This window comes from Drosophila santomea, chromosome 3L (genome assembly GCF_016746245.2).
Source record: "Drosophila santomea strain STO CAGO 1482 chromosome 3L, Prin_Dsan_1.1, whole genome shotgun sequence".
Classification (NCBI taxonomy): domain Eukaryota; kingdom Metazoa; phylum Arthropoda; class Insecta; order Diptera; family Drosophilidae; genus Drosophila; species Drosophila santomea.
The window spans coordinates 23,082,543-23,097,689 of NC_053018.2; the positions used below are offsets into that span (position 1 = coordinate 23,082,543).

At 43.2% G+C, this 15,147-nt stretch overlaps 6 protein-coding genes across 9 annotated transcripts; 4 read left to right on the plus strand and 2 right to left on the minus strand.

The window, feature by feature from the left end:
• Positions 1-589: 589 nt before the first annotated feature.
• On the plus strand, positions 590-1,919 carry LOC120448560. Its single transcript, XM_039630616.2, has one exon. The coding sequence runs from the start codon at positions 1,262-1,264 to the stop codon at positions 1,709-1,711; it is 450 nt and encodes a 149-aa protein (XP_039486550.1). The 5' UTR covers positions 590-1,261; the 3' UTR covers positions 1,712-1,919.
• Positions 1,920-3,768: 1,849 nt separating this feature from the next.
• LOC120449006 (single-pass membrane and coiled-coil domain-containing protein 4 homolog) lies at positions 3,769-4,181 on the plus strand. The gene has a single exon (XM_039631280.2). It carries the CDS (start codon positions 3,904-3,906, stop codon positions 4,078-4,080), a length of 177 nt encoding a protein of 58 aa, XP_039487214.1. The 5' UTR covers positions 3,769-3,903; the 3' UTR covers positions 4,081-4,181.
• A 1,885-nt stretch (positions 4,182-6,066) lies between these two features.
• LOC120449005 lies at positions 6,067-8,018 on the plus strand. 3 transcript variants are annotated; one of them, XM_039631279.1, is made up of 4 exons: positions 6,067-6,422; positions 7,282-7,335; positions 7,390-7,472; positions 7,865-8,018. In XM_039631279.1, the coding sequence occupies exons 1-4, from the start codon at positions 6,408-6,410 to the stop codon at positions 7,926-7,928; spliced, it is 216 nt and encodes a 71-aa protein (XP_039487213.1). In that variant the 5' UTR covers positions 6,067-6,407; the 3' UTR covers positions 7,929-8,018. The 3 variants fall into 3 exon arrangements, with proteins under 3 accessions (XP_039487213.1, XP_039487211.1, XP_039487212.1); XM_039631277.2 differs by lacking the exon at positions 6,067-6,422 and adding an exon at positions 6,812-7,184; XM_039631278.2 differs by lacking the exons at positions 6,067-6,422; positions 7,865-8,018 and adding an exon at positions 6,814-7,184 and having other exon boundaries at positions 7,390-7,582.
• LOC120449004 (ER membrane protein complex subunit 4) lies at positions 7,948-8,722 on the minus strand. Its single transcript, XM_039631275.1, has 3 exons — positions 8,562-8,722; positions 8,372-8,501; positions 7,948-8,319 (listed from the first exon to the last, which is right to left on the minus strand). The coding sequence occupies exons 1-3, from the start codon at positions 8,615-8,617 to the stop codon at positions 8,005-8,007; spliced, it is 501 nt and encodes a 166-aa protein (XP_039487209.1). The 5' UTR covers positions 8,618-8,722; the 3' UTR covers positions 7,948-8,004.
• Positions 8,723-9,741: 1,019 nt separating this feature from the next.
• On the minus strand, positions 9,742-13,187 carry LOC120450509 (ADP-ribosylation factor 1). 2 transcript variants are annotated; one of them, XM_039633563.1, is made up of 5 exons: positions 13,055-13,187; positions 10,937-11,245; positions 10,763-10,872; positions 10,446-10,571; positions 9,742-10,326 (listed from the first exon to the last, which is right to left on the minus strand). In XM_039633563.1, the coding sequence occupies exons 2-5, from the start codon at positions 11,082-11,084 to the stop codon at positions 10,162-10,164; spliced, it is 549 nt and encodes a 182-aa protein (XP_039489497.1). In that variant the 5' UTR covers positions 11,085-11,245; positions 13,055-13,187; the 3' UTR covers positions 9,742-10,161. The 2 variants fall into 2 exon arrangements, with proteins under 2 accessions (XP_039489497.1, XP_039489496.1); XM_039633562.2 differs by lacking the exon at positions 13,055-13,187 and adding an exon at positions 12,571-12,713.
• Positions 13,188-13,190: 3 nt separating this feature from the next.
• LOC120450508 (tRNA (cytosine(72)-C(5))-methyltransferase NSUN6) lies at positions 13,191-14,857 on the plus strand. Its single transcript, XM_039633561.2, has 2 exons — positions 13,191-13,499; positions 13,580-14,857. Exons 1-2 carry the CDS (start codon positions 13,434-13,436, stop codon positions 14,834-14,836), a joined length of 1,323 nt encoding a protein of 440 aa, XP_039489495.1. The 5' UTR covers positions 13,191-13,433; the 3' UTR covers positions 14,837-14,857.
• Positions 14,858-15,147: the final 290 nt, after the last annotated feature.

The window sequence follows — 15,147 nt, forward strand, 5'->3', positions numbered from 1 at the left end:
CGAACAGCAATAAAGTTTTTGACCAAATATTTATTACCATTGTATGGTGTACACGCACAGTACAGCCATGTTAATTAAAATATATGTAAATCGCATTGGACGGCGTTTCGATTCTTCATATGATCCCGGATGTATGCGGCTAGGAAGCTGGCGCACGCGAGCCCGAGTGGAACTCACCACAAATTCGCACCCATCATAGATGAGATGACGCATGGAAATGCTCTGGAAAGCCAATTTCGGGCTGCAGATGGCTTTCGAGTTTCGCCAATTAACAATGGTAGAACGTTAATCGAAACGAAGTACAGTTTCCCCGGCTGCGCTAGAAGCTTCCGACACGGATGGCCAGCACATGCTAATAACGCCACATGTCTCGTTTTCTCGGCCCAAACGCAGTTTCTATGGCCCATAAACTGATTGCCAACTACCAACTTCTGTCCATTTGTGGATGCCTCCCGTTGAGTCGGGAAGTGGACGGGGACGGGATGGGCACGGAGATGGTGAAAACCGGCAGACAGGCAGCAGGCAGCAGGCACCAGGCATCAGGCGCGGCAAAAAGTGGCAAATGTAATTTAATAAATTAATTACATCAATTAGCCGCTGCATTTTTATTGAAGTTGCTGTAAATATTGGGCTAGACAACTCGAGCAGCCAGCAGCCGCCATTTTGCGGGGATTTATGGTGCATTTTTCATTGCCGTTTGCTGGAGGAGAGTCTAACTTATGGCGAGTTGTGCGACATGGTCCGGAGAAGTATCCTCCTGGCATGTAACCAAATGAAGACGCTTTGTATTGATTAGCGAGCGGTGATCCGGACTAGTGGCCCAATGTCTTGTGGGCCGGGCCATGCTATTTGACAAAATGTTCCATCGCCAAGCCGCACGGAGAGATATGTGCACTAAGTCAAATGCCCCATCCCATAAGCGCGCCGGAGTAGATGGCTTAATTTACGGTGTCGCGCGCGGACGTGACTGAACTGCTACCACCTCCATCTGCATAATCACCTGGCTACTGACCACTGTGCACTGGAAAATGACCGAATCTAATGGCGACCGCAATCGGGCGAGTATTAGAACATTGGCTGCATATTGATGGAGCGCCAAGTGCACTGCTCGTAAGGTGCATGAGGTGATGGATTCGAGCTTCGGGCTTCGCTTCGCTTTTGGGTCAATGTCAAAATTGTTTTCGGTGAGACGCACAGTCCGAATCCTAAGCAGTTTGTATAAAACTGGGCCCCGCCGCCCCAGCTCCACATATTCAACGCAATGGCACTCAGCTCGACGGTTGTCTGTCTTCTCGCCGGACTCAGTCTCGTCAGGGCGGATGTGGGCGTGGCCGCGCAGCATCTTCGCCCAGCGGACCAGCAAAAAGAGGCATTGTATCCAGCAGCCGGCTTTAAGCCTTCTATACAGTTTGGCCTCCCGGCAGCCTCCCAGCAACCAAAATCCGCTCGACTTGTGGTAAACAGTGAAGCGCAGGAGGATCTTGACGACGCCGCCGAGGAGGTGGAGGTAACCCAACCCAAGGCAGATCCTGTGCCACGTCGAATTCCTGCTCCAGGGCCAGCACTGCCGGTGAATCCCACCATCGCATACTATCCTGCCGGAGCCGTGGGATTCGTCCAGCCAGCTACATTCGCCAAATTCATCGGAGGCCCACAACGCACGGCACCATATGTTGACGCGCCCCAGTACTACCAAGCCTATTTTGGATGAACAGATTCAACTACAGAGTACATTAAATAAGGACTTTTGGCTTAACTTTTAGTTAACTGCATTAAATTGTTAAGCCTGTGCTGTTTCTCATAGTAAGCCCACTAAACGTGTTTTCAACGAAAAATGTCATAATATAATGTCATAGTAACGGATTTTTTCCACCCTATAACGTACATACATATATGTATATTTGAACCCAAATAAAACAGCCAACTGTATACGAGAGCATATGAATGGTGGACTTTTCTGATAATTTCCCATAAAATAAATTAATCCTTCCCCGCTTTCGTTACAAATATTTTGAGCGTTATATTTTGATTACTTCCCAGTTGCAGAGTTACCTGCGTTTAATTATGCGTTTGGTCATTCGCATAATGCGATTGGAGGGCTTGTAGTAAAGCATGCTCCATCAAAATGCCAAATCTTCCGACGACAGCAATTCTGTCCGCTGGCCAAACGGTAGGCCGGGCAGCTAAAGGGAGGGGCAGCTCTGACAATGAGCGAGCAACGATAATCTATTATGACCGTAACAAGAAATGAATCCCAACTCGGTAATCCATCATTTTACGGCTTAGCAATCAAAACAAGGAGTTTAGCTAAGAGTTGGTCTCCCGGCCCCAAGGACGGACAGGTGGACCGCCCTGACGGACGGCGGCCTGGCCAATCAGCGGCAACACACATACATATCTGGCCAGCGAGCTAACGAACAGGCCGATGGTCGCGATGGTCGCGTAAGCGCTGGCCAGAACCAGGAAACTCAGAAACTCAGATTGGACCTGGCGGAGAACGACTTTCGGACAGCCGTTTGCGCATTGAGGCCAATCTGTGTGTAACGTGAGGACTCGCCCGGGCTGGCAGGTCTAGGCCTTTAGGGGCCCGGCTAAATAGTTGCCAATAATCCGTGTCCAACTGATCCGGTTGCCGTTTATGGTAATGGGCAAAATTAGATGCCGAATGTGCGATGGCCAGCGAGGCTTCATTACCGATGCACAAACTTGGCAGTGCGTCCCGACTGATTGGCCACTCGGCCACGGTTGCCGGCCAGCGGTCTGCATTGTTATTGCTTCATCAACTGTGCAGCAGCCAGCGTGTCCAGCACGTCCGGTGTCCACATTGTACACAATGTCCGTAATGTCCAGCACTTGCGGCAGAAGCCCAAGCAGTGACTGCGTGGCAAAGACCCGACCCCTGAGGGTATTGCGAACTGCTCAAACATTTTCGAAATCGCATTCATAGGTGAAGGTGCAATAGTTGCTGGCGTATCTGATTTCGGCGGCCCCCTGCGCAGTTAAGGGGCTTAAAGGGGCGGCAGGCCAGTTAGGGGAAAATTTGGGTTAGGTTCTTCCGCAGCGATTTACCATCGGCCGTGTGGGTGGCGTTTGCTTAAGACCTATGCAAATCAAAGTCCTGATCGGGTTGTATAGCCACAAGAGCTACTTAACGAAAACACTTACGTTCAGAAGAACACAAGTTGCGTAGCTTTGACAAACAGCGAACCCAAAATCCATAATATATATAACAAATGTGTTGTTATTCGCTGCAAGAAGTTTGTAATACTTTTTTGTTGGGCGTTCATCAATTCCAACAACCACATACCAACTAACACATACAATATATTCAATTTTTTCATTTAACTTTTACCTATTCTTGTCCTCAAACATTAAATTGTTTCAAAGTGGTGTTTACATTCGATTGGTGTATAGTTATGATCGGACAACCGCAGCAGATTTTAGTTTTATGTGTATATATATACAAAAATAGCAACAACAACAATTGTTTTTATTAATATTTGCTTATAGTATTTCTGCGCCAATTTTCTCTTGCAAGAAAATGTGTTTGTGTGAACGACAAACTTTAACATTTATCACAGATGACGTTTACAGGCATAAGTTTATTATTGGGATTACATTTATAAAATAAGTTTTTTTAATTTTTTGACTTTTTTAAGCTCGCGCTTATCATTTGCAAATACACTGTTCAACACTGCTCATGGTCAGCTGATTAGTAAGCAGGGTAACCCGACTAAAAACTACATGAAATATTAGGCAGCACTTTGCAGTCAAAAGCTGACTGCTCGAAATCAACCCAGTCCAACGTTTCTTCTTCTTATTTGGCCCAGAAACAACTTGTTGAATCGAGTCCCACACGTCACCAGGTTAAAGGAACAATTGTAAAAACTATATGGGATTAGGATGCGTCAGCTGAAGGGAAAGGTGAAGGAGACACGCAAGCAGAAGAAGGAGCGTAAGCTGGACAACCTGGAGAGCCAGGCCAAAATCCGCACCGTGGTGCTGCCGGCGCTCGGCGTTTTGGCTGTATTCCTGGTGCTGTTCGTCTATCTGAAGACCCGCCCTGCGGTCCTCGCCTAACGTTGTCATAAATTGTAGTTCATAGTCGCGGGCAGTGCAATTAAATCCTTGTAAAGACATATAGCTTTATTAGTAAGATTAAATCGCAGTTCGTCCATCCACAGAGTCTCTTTTATTACATTGTATCTTCAATGACACGAACAACAACTCTCTGCTGACAAGTGCAGTTCTTGGGAATTGGGGGCCAACTGTATTTGACCTGCATGCGTTGGCAGTGTTGAAAACCGTCTAGCGCTTTGGCGGTTAAATCAAAATAGCACTAGGAATCGGTAAAAATCCTACAAGAGCCACATACAGCCGTGGACGTATAAATAGCACACATCAGAACAGTAACTTTAGATCGATTATTTCAGAAGTATTTGGCTTTCGATTCCAAAAATTTTGATGTGAATCGATTATTGCTCTCTTCTACATGACGTACAACCCAAAAATTTACCGTTATCATTTTTTTCTTCTGCTTTATGCTTAATTTTCGTTCGCGAGCGACTATTTAGCGTGGTCACAGAAATAGCACACTTTAAAGAACTTACAGCAAATTGCGTGTAAAAAATGGTTTTCCTAAGTTTTTTTTCGTTATTTAAAAAATTTCGTCAACAAATTATTGTAATTTAATACAAAAGTTAAAAAAATGGGTCGAGGAAAGCATTGTTCAGTTGAAGAAAGGAGGATGATATTCAACCTAACTGAATCTGGCAATACACCTGCTGAAATGGCCGAAATAATGAAATGTTCGAGGAAAATGGTATATAATGCACTGAAGGTAGCAAAGGGGAACACAGCATATTTGACCAATCAAAAAAAACGCAAACCAAAGCCACGAAAAACTGATCCGCGTACAGATATGCTCATAGTACGGAAGAGCAAAGCGGATCCTTTCAAGTCCTCCCGCGAAATTATGGAGGAAATAAATAAAGAATGTGGCACAAATGTATCGAGGAAATTAGTGGCAAGAAGACTAAATGAAGTTTCCCTCTTTGGACGCATCAGCAGAAAAAAACCGCTCCTGTCAAAACGTAACATATCGCAACGATTAAGTTTCGCACGGGCCCACCGGGATAAGGACCTGAATTTTTGGAAAAACATCCTTTGGAGCGATGAAACAAAAATCAATAAAATAGGACCCGATGGGAAAACATTTGTTCGTCGTCCAAAAGGCCAAGCTCTTAACCCCAGGTACACCATGAAGACTGTTAAGCACGGTGCCGGTTCCATTATGTGCTGGGGTGCATTTTCCTGGCGTGGTGTGGGTCCGCTTTACCGGATCAGTGGCGTAATGGATCGCTTTATGTATGTGGACATTCTCAAAAATCAAATGGAACCATTTACGTTTGAGAACATGCCTCTGAAATGGACATTCCAGCACGACAACGACCCAAAGCACACATCTCGTGTCGTTAAAAAGTGGTTGAAGGACGAATCCTGGAATGGCCGGCTCAAAGCCCTGACCTAAATCCTATAGAAAATCTATAGAATGATGTCAAGGTTATGATATCCAAAAAAAAATTTTCGAATCTTGACCATTTGTGGAAAGGTGTCCAAGAAGCCTGGAACTCCATTCCAAAGGAGAGATGTCAGAAGCTTGTGGAGAGTATGGGTCGAAGATGTAACGCAGTCATCGAAAATCATGGATACTCAACCAAATATTAAATTTGCTTTAAATTAATTACTTTTAAACTTATTTTTTATGATTAATTGAAGATATTTTGAAATTGTGCTATTTCTGTGACCACGCATTTTTCGTTGTTTTTTAGTTTTTTAATTTCCACATCTTTTCTTTTAAACATTTATTCATTTTGATTAATTAATTTATTAGTTTATAAGCTAAGCTATGAAGAAAGAAAGCTGTTTTATTTCCAAGAAATATTTATTAATTAAAAAAACTATTCAAAAAGATGAACTTCATTTTGTGCTATTTATACGTCCACGGCTGTATATATTGTAGGAAAGGCATCCAAGAACAAGTTTTATTTTTGGCCGTTTAGCGTTTAGCTTTTAATCGCGTTGCCCTTGATTCAGTTTCACTAATGCATGTTCACCGAGAAATCAATTCAATCGTCAGTGACCAAAAACTAATATAATTGATCATACATACATATGAACAAATAATTGAAGTGAAAGTTCAGTGCTCAAAAGGGAGTAACTGCATCGTTATCAGAGTCAGCCAAACTCGATTACCTAACCACACACAGAAATCGCAGTGGGCCAGTCAGCTGCTGTCAGAGCAGCCGAAGCAGCGTCGTTTGACGTTTCTTTTTCACGTTCTCACTCACGCTAAGACTCTCACGCTGGCGACTGCGGGTGACAAGGGCTCCTTCTCTTATTCGACAATGCTCAAGTTTCTGGTAAGTTTTCCGGTTTCCCAGCTCTCTGGTGTTTTCAAGCTCCTGTTTCACGTATGAAGTACTGCACACCTCAAAGTATCAGAATGTATGCATATTAAAGACGGGATACTTTGCTTTGCTGTTTTGTTTTTGTGGTTGTGCTGCTTTTTCCGGCGATGACGCTTCTCTGCACAGTGGGATAAGGTATTGTTTAGCGGATGAAAATGAAAATCAATTATTTGATTAAAAAATGCTTAAATAAAATACATTTGAAAGTGTTTGAAAATACCGTCCTAATGTATTACTTCAACGAATAAACAGTCCTACAATTTTAAGCACTTTCAACATTTAAAAATATTTTTGCTCCGTCAACGCAGTTGCCAAAACACCAGTCAGTTCATTTGAGCTTACTTCCCAGTGTGCGCTAGTTGATACATAAAAGTGACTTCCAGTCGAAGGTTATATAAGGCCTTAAAAACTTATATGTTCAAATAAATCAAATAATCACCTCCTCCTTGGAAATCATGTCGACCTCTGCCACTCAATTCAGGAGTAAGCAGATCCGGACTCTTCAAAAATCAACACAAGCCTCACCAAATTGATCGTTTTTATCGACTTGAAACTAAAATGAAACTGTTGGGACTTGGGGCGCAGGTTTTGAGGCTCAAAACTGGCGGGCAGAGTCGCTCTGCGAAAACTTGCCCCCCGGAAATTCGCGAGCCCTTGCCGTGCTGTCCCAAAAAACGCTTTTGGACTTTCAAACGAGTGCTATGTTTCTCCACGGTTAGCATGCGAAGTCCGCATCTTTAGAAAGATTTTCACCTCAAACTTCTGAATTTATTCACGACATAATCTAAAAATTCTCCTTTTTCATTTCCAGTTAACTTTTGGCGCCGGGGTTTATACTGGTATCTATGTCTCACAGAACTATGAGGTAAGCATCCTGGCTGATATTTGTGTTTTATTATAATTCAATCGTTTTGCTTAGGTCCCCCGAGTGGATGATCCCCAGAAACTGATCCAGCGTTTCAACGAGAAACTCAAGGAACTAGTGGATCAAACCAAGAACAAGTAAAAGCATGGTAGTTTTGTACAAGGATAACGTTGCCGTCACTAAATTCAAATGTCATAGACAGACCTTTGTAACATAAATTGTATAAAACTTATGATTTTAACCTGGATTTTTTGCGATATCTGATATAGAACTTTCCCACGCACTTGTTTCACAAATGATGAAAATAGGAAGTGCTAAAAAAATGCGGGTGCAGTCGTGATAAGTGGTGATTTTCAAATTTTGTACGCCGTATCAATCAAAACAATTTATTTCCAGTGGTTGAATGATTTCTTTACTAACTTTTAAATTGGAAATTAAAACTCGTTGCCAGGAGCTGAAAAAAGATTGAAAGACCCCGATTATTGCAGTTCATTCTGTATCTAAAATGTTGTATCATTTCCATTAACAGATCGGCCGGCGAGAAACTAGTGGATGACATAAAAAAGGAGGCCAAGAAGATTTTAGACGACTGACTGGCGCAATAAGACCACATTTTAAGTTTAAACAAATTTATCTATGATCAAATAAAGAGAAGTTAAACGTGTAATACTAGACAAACGAAACTCCTCCGCCGTAATATTCCACGCGAGTCTGAGGCTGAACAAATGCCAACCAATCGGAGGCGTGGGTGGGTAAGAGACCCATGCTGTGGCACTTATAGAGGGCCAAGGCCACGTTTGCTAGGTTGCCCAGGAAGTAGACGATGCGCTGGCCAGTTCCCTGGGCTCCCTCCGCCATTTTGGAGGTCACCTGAGTGGTGAAGATGGCCTTGATAGGCCGGATTAGCATCATGCCGACCATCATGATGGGGAAAATGGATATCGAGTTTCCGGACATGTACATGATGAAGAGATTCATTGGAATCTATGGGAATTCAAAGGTTATCCTTGGGTCTTTTCAAATGGTTGCTACTCACGTTTTTAAGGGGTCCCAAGGCAAGGTCCCAGGACTTCTTAATGACCAGACGCTGGTCGCGAACCACCTCACTCTGGTTCACCAGGGCAGATGGATTGTAGCCCAGCGGCGAAGGAATATCAGCATTTTTGCTGCACGAAAAAGCAAATGAGGTAAGAGCTTGCCCCTCCGCGCAGGCTAACAATCCTTACCTCACGTTAAAGTCCAGCGCCCACTTGAACTTCTTGGAATTTTGTTTGGCCGACATGCTGTGCTTTTCTTTTATTTATTTTGCTAATTTACAAAATTAAATGATGAAATTATTTTTTCCGACAATTGGTCGTTTAGTGTTGTTCAACGTTAAATTCCGAAATTCGAGCACTGCTGGATAGTTCGATAGGCAACTGATGTGAATGGAACCGGGGTATCGATAAGCAGATATGACTTTGCGCGGACTTTTTGAAACGCTTAAATTCAGAGTTAGTTGTAGTCATATTGTTGCTTTAGTTTTAGTGTTTAATTAGCGATAAGCGTAGAGCCCATCGCCGCTAGTTGCACACGTCGCCTGAATGTACCAGCTACGGTTTCTGAGTGAGTGCAAGCCGAGCTTGTCGGTGATTTTGGCCGCTTTCATCGCATTTGGCAGATCCTAAAATGATCCCAGAAAAAAAGAGAGATGTGCAATAATGGTATAGCAATATAAGGGCCAATCAACTGGCAAGTAAACACCAACTGGGCTGCTGATAACGACAATCTTAGCTTGGACCTACCTGTTTGTTTGCGAAGATTAGGTAAGAACTTGGCCCTCCGCGCAGGCTAGCAATCCTTACCTCACGTTAAAGTCCAGCGCCCACTGGAACTACTTTTAATTTTGTTTGGCCGAGATGCTGTGCTTTTCTTTTAATTATTCTTTTGCTAATTTACAAAATTAAATGATGAAATGATTTTACCGACATTTGGTCGCTTAGTGTTGTTCAACCTTAAATTTCGAAATTCGAGCACTGCTGGACAGTTCGATAGGCAACTAATGTGAATGGTACCGGGGTATCGATACACAGATACGATTTAACGCTGACTTTTTGAAACGCATTTTCAAACATCTTAAGCAGAACAGGAATTTCCATTATTATATAAATTTTATTTCAAATTACCTTTAAGTAGTAATTTCCTTTTTAATATGACCTTATGTATATGCGCGAGTTTTAATGGATTTTGCGTGGCCAAGCGACAACAAGAAACAGAAGGGTTAAAAATTAAAATGGTATTTGTTGTATTTTTAAAGAGCAATTACAATTACAGTTTTTTCTCATTAATATTACTTTTATATTTATAAAATTAAAAAGAAATATATATTTTTATGAGGGGGAGGGAGAGGACAAAAATAACTTAAAAAAGACATTTTTATACCATATACTATAGTTTCCTTTCTCGTGTGATTGGTTGGGCTTTTCTTTAACTCGTTTTGCTTTTAAACATCCAATAATTATGTATACGAATTTAATTAAATTATAGCGTTCTTTATATGCTGCTTGAAAGGTTATGTTTTTGCAATTAAATAAACAATTTCAGTTTCTTGTTTGGAAATACGGACATAAGGAGCCCTTTAAGTTATGCGAAGATCTGCTGCTCTTGTTGTTGGTGTTGGTGCCGCTGCTGTTTTGTGATAATTTCTTCTGATGTCGATGTACACCGCTGGATGTTGGATATTCTTCAGCCGCTCTTTCTGTGGTTCTGGTTGCTGGTTAACGGCTTCGCCTTGCTTGAAATCAGAGTTAGTTGTATTCATATTGTTGGTTTAGTTTTAGTGTTTAATTAGCGATTAGCGTTCTTCAATTGGTTGGACAGCCAGTCGAGTCCCTCGTAGAGCCCATCGCCGCTAGTTGCACACGTCGCCTGAATGTACCAGTTACGGTTTCTGAGTGAGTGCAAGCCGAGCTTGTCGGTAATTTCGGCCGCATTCATCGCATTTGGCAGATCCTAAAATGATACCAAAAAGAGAGATTTGCGTAGTATTAGTATAGCAATATAAGGGCCAATCAACTGGCAAGTAAACGCAAACAAGGCTGCTGATAACGACAATCTTAGCTTGGACCTACCTGTTTGTTTGCGAAAATTAGTAAGACTGCATCCCTCAGCTCGTCCTCTGCCAGCATGCGCATCAACTCCTCTCTCGCCTCCCCGATACGCTCTCGGTCATTACTGTCCACGACGAAGATGAGACCCTAAAACAATTCAGATGAAAACTTTACTCTAATTGTTCTGGCTTAAATCGTAGACAGTAGATATCTAAGGTAATAGAGTCAGTCCCGTCTTGAAACAAAATAAACTTTGAATAATCACAATGAATAATCATTACAAGTTGTTAACATCATGTAGTACCTGGAATCTGGGGAAAAGCTAAAATAACACTTACTTGTGTATTCTGGAAGTAGTGCCTCCACAGGGGACGAATTTTGTCTTGGCCGCCAACATCCCACACTGTAAAGCTAATATTCTTGTATTCTACAGTCTCCACATTGAAACCTAGAGGGAGAACCATAGGATGTTAGATATGGGAAAGAGACAGTAAAGGGGCCAAGATACTTACCAATGGTAGGTATCGTTGTAACAATTTCGCCTAATTTGAGTTTGTACAGAATTGTGGTTTTACCAGCGGCATCCAAACCGACCATCAATATTCTCATTTCCTTTTTGCCGAATAGGCCTTTGAACAAGTTCGCAAATACGTTTCCCATGGCTGCTGTTTGTCTTTCGCTTGCTCGATAGTCGTAGGAATTTGGATCTCAAGTTGGTCTGCTCGCTGTCTGCTGGCTGGAATTATGACAAGTTCAAATCCGAGTTGCAATACCGATCAGAATATGCAAACTGCGGACTTGTGTGCATAAACTGGGAGTATCTGTGAAGAGTCAAAAAAATCGGCAGTTGTATTCGGTAATTTTTCGTTGCAGACAGGCAGGTTCTGACTAGCTTAGAACACTGGAACTAACTTAAAGAACTAGTGTAGCGAATCTCGTCTGTTGCTTGATTCACTTTTGTGCTACCCGATCGCTCTGACGTGTTGCTGTTAGCCACTCTGAGTCATAACAAAAACCTAAAGAGCCTAATCGCTAACGAAATTTATTTTGTTTATTGTAATGAAGACGTTTTTAATGTGTCAGTGTGCGAAAATCAGGAAATTTTATTAATTACACACTTATTAATAACGCGAAAGGGAGGATGTATAAAACACAAGTCGTTTGCTTTTAGTGTGTTCTCCGCTAGCGGCTGCTGATAAGATATCGATTTTCAGTATAAAACGATGACGACTCTGTCGGCGCTCGGCGCCGCCTTCCCAACTTCCTCCGCCCACTTTACTCATAGTATGCAAGAAACGTGCGGGCTGAAAAGTGCGTGAATGATAAGGGAAAAGGCCAGGAAACTTGCAGTTTTCGGCGAACTTGCTGGGCGAGGTAAAGCTTACCGAACTCTGCAGTGAGTCACCGCTTCCGCCTTTTGAGCCCTGCAATCGAGCCGTCTGCAACCGATGGCTACGCAATTCACGTTAAAATCGAGAAACCCAATAAACCCATTTCGCTCAAACACAAAATGGCTTAGTGTTGCCAGCGAAACATACAGAAACCTTTCGTTTGCCAGCAATCTAATACTCAAATAACAATTTTAGGGATCCCAACAAGCCAGCATTGGCTATTGCCTACCGGTAGTGCGCAAAGATAGGTGCTCTACTTTAATGAGAAGAGGCTGATGCCAGCTGACGATAGTTGGCTTGAAAGCAGCCGAAATCGAAAACTACACGTAGCAGCTTTTAATTTAGTGCTGAGGGAAGCGGGGCAGTCCATCTCACACACACATCAGCAGGCGTCAGGGTTGCCAACTGCGTTGAGCGGCCCTGCCTTTGCTGCCTTTAATTCCAGCTTAAAAGTAAGCTCCCGGATGCCGAAGTCGCTGTTCGAAAATAAACGCTTCATCAGCCCAAATCTCATCTTCAGACATTTCGCGACTAGCCCACTTTTGATTGGCTTTCGGATCGAGATCGGACAACTTTGAACTCTATACGTGGTTGCCTACGCCTGTGTGAGTGACGTACGCTTTTTTTTAAGGTTGGTGAAATGCGGCGGCCGCCTTCCCTTATTTTTTTAAGAACACAAAGAACCGTCCGAAGTAACTCGGTCTTCTTTTAACTGAGATACGTTTTCTTCAGAAACACTTTACACGTCCATTTACCGATTAATCTGCCTTTTTTTCGTGGACTTTTCTTTGATTAAATTTTCTCTGCTGCCAAACACACCACACACCGAATTGCGAATAGAAAAATAATGGGGAGAAACGTATCGATAGCACCCCCTTCCGATAGTCGATGAGCACAAGTCACTGTTCTCTGTTAAGCAGAGTTGTCAAATTTTTGCCGATTATATAAGTTGCCTAGTTATTTGATTAATGACGGCGTTAGTGATTAAAAGGGAGCTTGTTCTTGTCTCCTCATACGAAATTGCCATAAACAAAACACTGACGATAAATTTGGGCAGCTTCCAATACTAATATTTCCATTATTCACCACTGCCGCGTTCGCTGCGTGAGTGTGCGTGGATAGCCTACACTGAACACACACACCAACAACCTTACATTAGTGCGGAAGTTCTTTAAATCAAGAAAAAGTACCTTCGCCCTCATATACCACCCCTTATTTCAACTGAAAACACATACGCACCAACTACTTGAATCAAATGCACACGGGTAGGAGCGGAAATTATAAAAACTTCTGCTTGGAAATGTCTAAAATCACAGAGCAAAATAAAACTTGACCGAGAATACACTTGCTGTTGAAAAAACTGCAAACTCACCAAATAAACGTTGCCGATAGAGATGGTCGCAGAGCGGGGCCTATTGGCCCATGAGCTAGTGCGGGATGGCAATATTGCGCAGTCCCGTGGTGAAAACTCGGAAAATGCTGCCACGTCTTTTCTTCGCCACCTCGGCTAGAGTTGCAAACAATAAGGATTAATCGATTCATCATTGTCGCACTATGCAGAATCGATAGATTACTATCCAGGTGATTTGAACTAATTTAATGGTACGATCATATTTTGATGTTTTACCCTAAAACACCATTGTTGGGAAAACCGCTTCTAGAAGCCGATATCCTTAAAGTGAATGTACGTACTATCCACTCCGTATTTCTAAAGAAAATTTATCTTTCCTATTTGATTAACTGTTGGTTCTTGGTTTAATCAAGTCGGATGCACTTGCTCCGCTGCTGGAATGGCTGTGCCTTACTCCCAAAGTCACCACGTACAGGGTGAATACTCTTCGGTGTTCCGTTGACGCCTTTCGGAAAAAGATAGAAGAAAAACTTGCCGCTCGCTACGGTGTAAAATCTCCAAGGGTTTACTGCTTGCCAAACATACCCGAGATGTTGTGCATTGATCCGCTAGACTCACGGCTTACCAAAGCCCATGCCGACTCCGAGCTTAAGGAGATAATGGTGGACAGTAGCTGCGGAGCTGCACTATTGCGAGGTGCCCATATATACGCCCCTGGTGTTCTAGCTATGGAGTCTAGCACCGAGCGGGAGGAACTCGTCAATGTCTACGCAGATCTGGATGGAAAATGTAAGCGCGGGGCAGTCAAGCGGTACGAAAGCCCGCATAAGGTGTTCCTGGGTACGGGCAAGGTGTTAATGCAGCGGTATCAGCTGTTCAACAACGCGGACAAGCCCGCCACTGGAGTGGCCGTGGAAATGCAGTCCACCGTCAGCGGAGTGCCCTCGCTGGGGGATCTAAGCAGCGAAGACGGCCTGTTGCAGAACCTGCCTTCTATTGTGTGCGTCCGCGTCCTAGATCCGCAGCCCGGCGAGCGCATTCTGGACATGTGTGCTGCTCCGGGTAACAAAACGAGCCACATAGCTGAGTTGATAGGCGATGGGGGATCTGTTGTGGCCCTAGACAATTCGGCAAGTCGCGTCCGCAGCATGCTGCTCAAACTGAAACACTACAAGAGCATTACGGCGCATGTTTTTGACTCCACTAAGGCATTGGCACCGGAAGCTCCATCTGCACCCTTTGGAGAATTCACTGGGCCTCCGTTTCCATGTGCAAGCTTTGACCGAATCTTGCTCGACGCGCCCTGCAGTGGCCTTGGCAACCGGCCACAGTTGTCCTGCAGCATTAAACAGGCCAAGGTCTTGTCGTCATATCCCAATATTCAGCGCCGGCTATTCGAACAGGCAGTGCAGCTTCTTCGTCCTGGCGGCATCCTCGTGTATAGCACATGCACCGTTACAGAGGATGAGTGCGAATGCATTGTAGCCTGGGCACTGAAAAAATTTCCCGAGTTGCACCTAACAGATGCCACTCCCCGCTGGGGCGGTTCCGGACTTCCGCTTCCCGGTTTTGCGATATGTAAGTCTCGTCTGTTGCAGCGCTTCGGTCCGACCGGAGCAAATGCGGATACGGTGGGCTTTTTTATTGCAAAGTTTCATAAAAAGTTATAAATAAATTAAACTTTACTGAAATTCTTTTGTTTATTGGGCTCGATAATTTAAATATTCGTTTTGATTTGCAATAGTAAGCCGGCCTTTGAGAGATATAAGTGAGACATACGCTGTGAAAAGCATTTGAAAATGCAGTCTGATAACATAAGTTTAGCTCTCCCATAGCTGCTTACGTTACGTTTATGGAGAAACATGATGTTATCCTTTTGTTTTCTAGTTTAAAAGTACTTAAATAATTTACAATTTATATCTGTTGTAATCTTACTTACTTCTAAGTACGTTATTGTTATTTAAAAAAAAAACAAATTTTT

Excerpts from the sequence above, each read along its gene's own strand:
- LOC120449004 (XM_039631275.1), bottom strand. The coding sequence starts at position 8,617 with ATGTCGGCCAAACAAAATTCCAAGAAGTTCAAGTGGGCGCTGGACTTT. Across the intron at positions 8,502-8,561 it reads GCGCTGGACTTTAACGTGAG|CAAAAATGCTGATATTCCTT; the intron begins GTAAGGATTGTT and ends TTTTTCGTGCAG. Across the intron at positions 8,320-8,371 it reads CCTTGGGACCCCTTAAAAAC|ATTCCAATGAATCTCTTCAT; the intron begins GTGAGTAGCAAC and ends GAATTCCCATAG.
- LOC120450509 (XM_039633563.1), bottom strand. The coding sequence starts at position 11,084 with ATGGGAAACGTATTTGCGAACTTGTTCAAAGGCCTATTCGGCAAAAAG. Across the intron at positions 10,873-10,936 it reads TACAACGATACCTACCATTG|GTTTCAATGTGGAGACTGTA; the intron begins GTAAGTATCTTG and ends TTCTCCCTCTAG. Across the intron at positions 10,327-10,445 it reads TAATTTTCGCAAACAAACAG|GATCTGCCAAATGCGATGAA; the intron begins GTAGGTCCAAGC and ends GTATCATTTTAG.
- LOC120449005 (XM_039631277.2), top strand. The coding sequence starts at position 7,029 with ATGAAACTGTTGGGACTTGGGGCGCAGGTTTTGAGGCTCAAAACTGGC. Across the intron at positions 7,336-7,389 it reads ATGTCTCACAGAACTATGAG|GTCCCCCGAGTGGATGATCC; the intron begins GTAAGCATCCTG and ends CGTTTTGCTTAG. Across the intron at positions 7,473-7,864 it reads GTGGATCAAACCAAGAACAA|ATCGGCCGGCGAGAAACTAG; the intron begins GTAAAAGCATGG and ends TTCCATTAACAG.
- LOC120450508 (XM_039633561.2), top strand. The coding sequence starts at position 13,434 with ATGTTTTACCCTAAAACACCATTGTTGGGAAAACCGCTTCTAGAAGCC. Across the intron at positions 13,500-13,579 it reads CCGATATCCTTAAAGTGAAT|TCGGATGCACTTGCTCCGCT; the intron begins GTACGTACTATC and ends GGTTTAATCAAG.
- LOC120448560 (XM_039630616.2), top strand. The coding sequence starts at position 1,262 with ATGGCACTCAGCTCGACGGTTGTCTGTCTTCTCGCCGGACTCAGTCTC.
- LOC120449006 (XM_039631280.2), top strand. The coding sequence starts at position 3,904 with ATGCGTCAGCTGAAGGGAAAGGTGAAGGAGACACGCAAGCAGAAGAAG.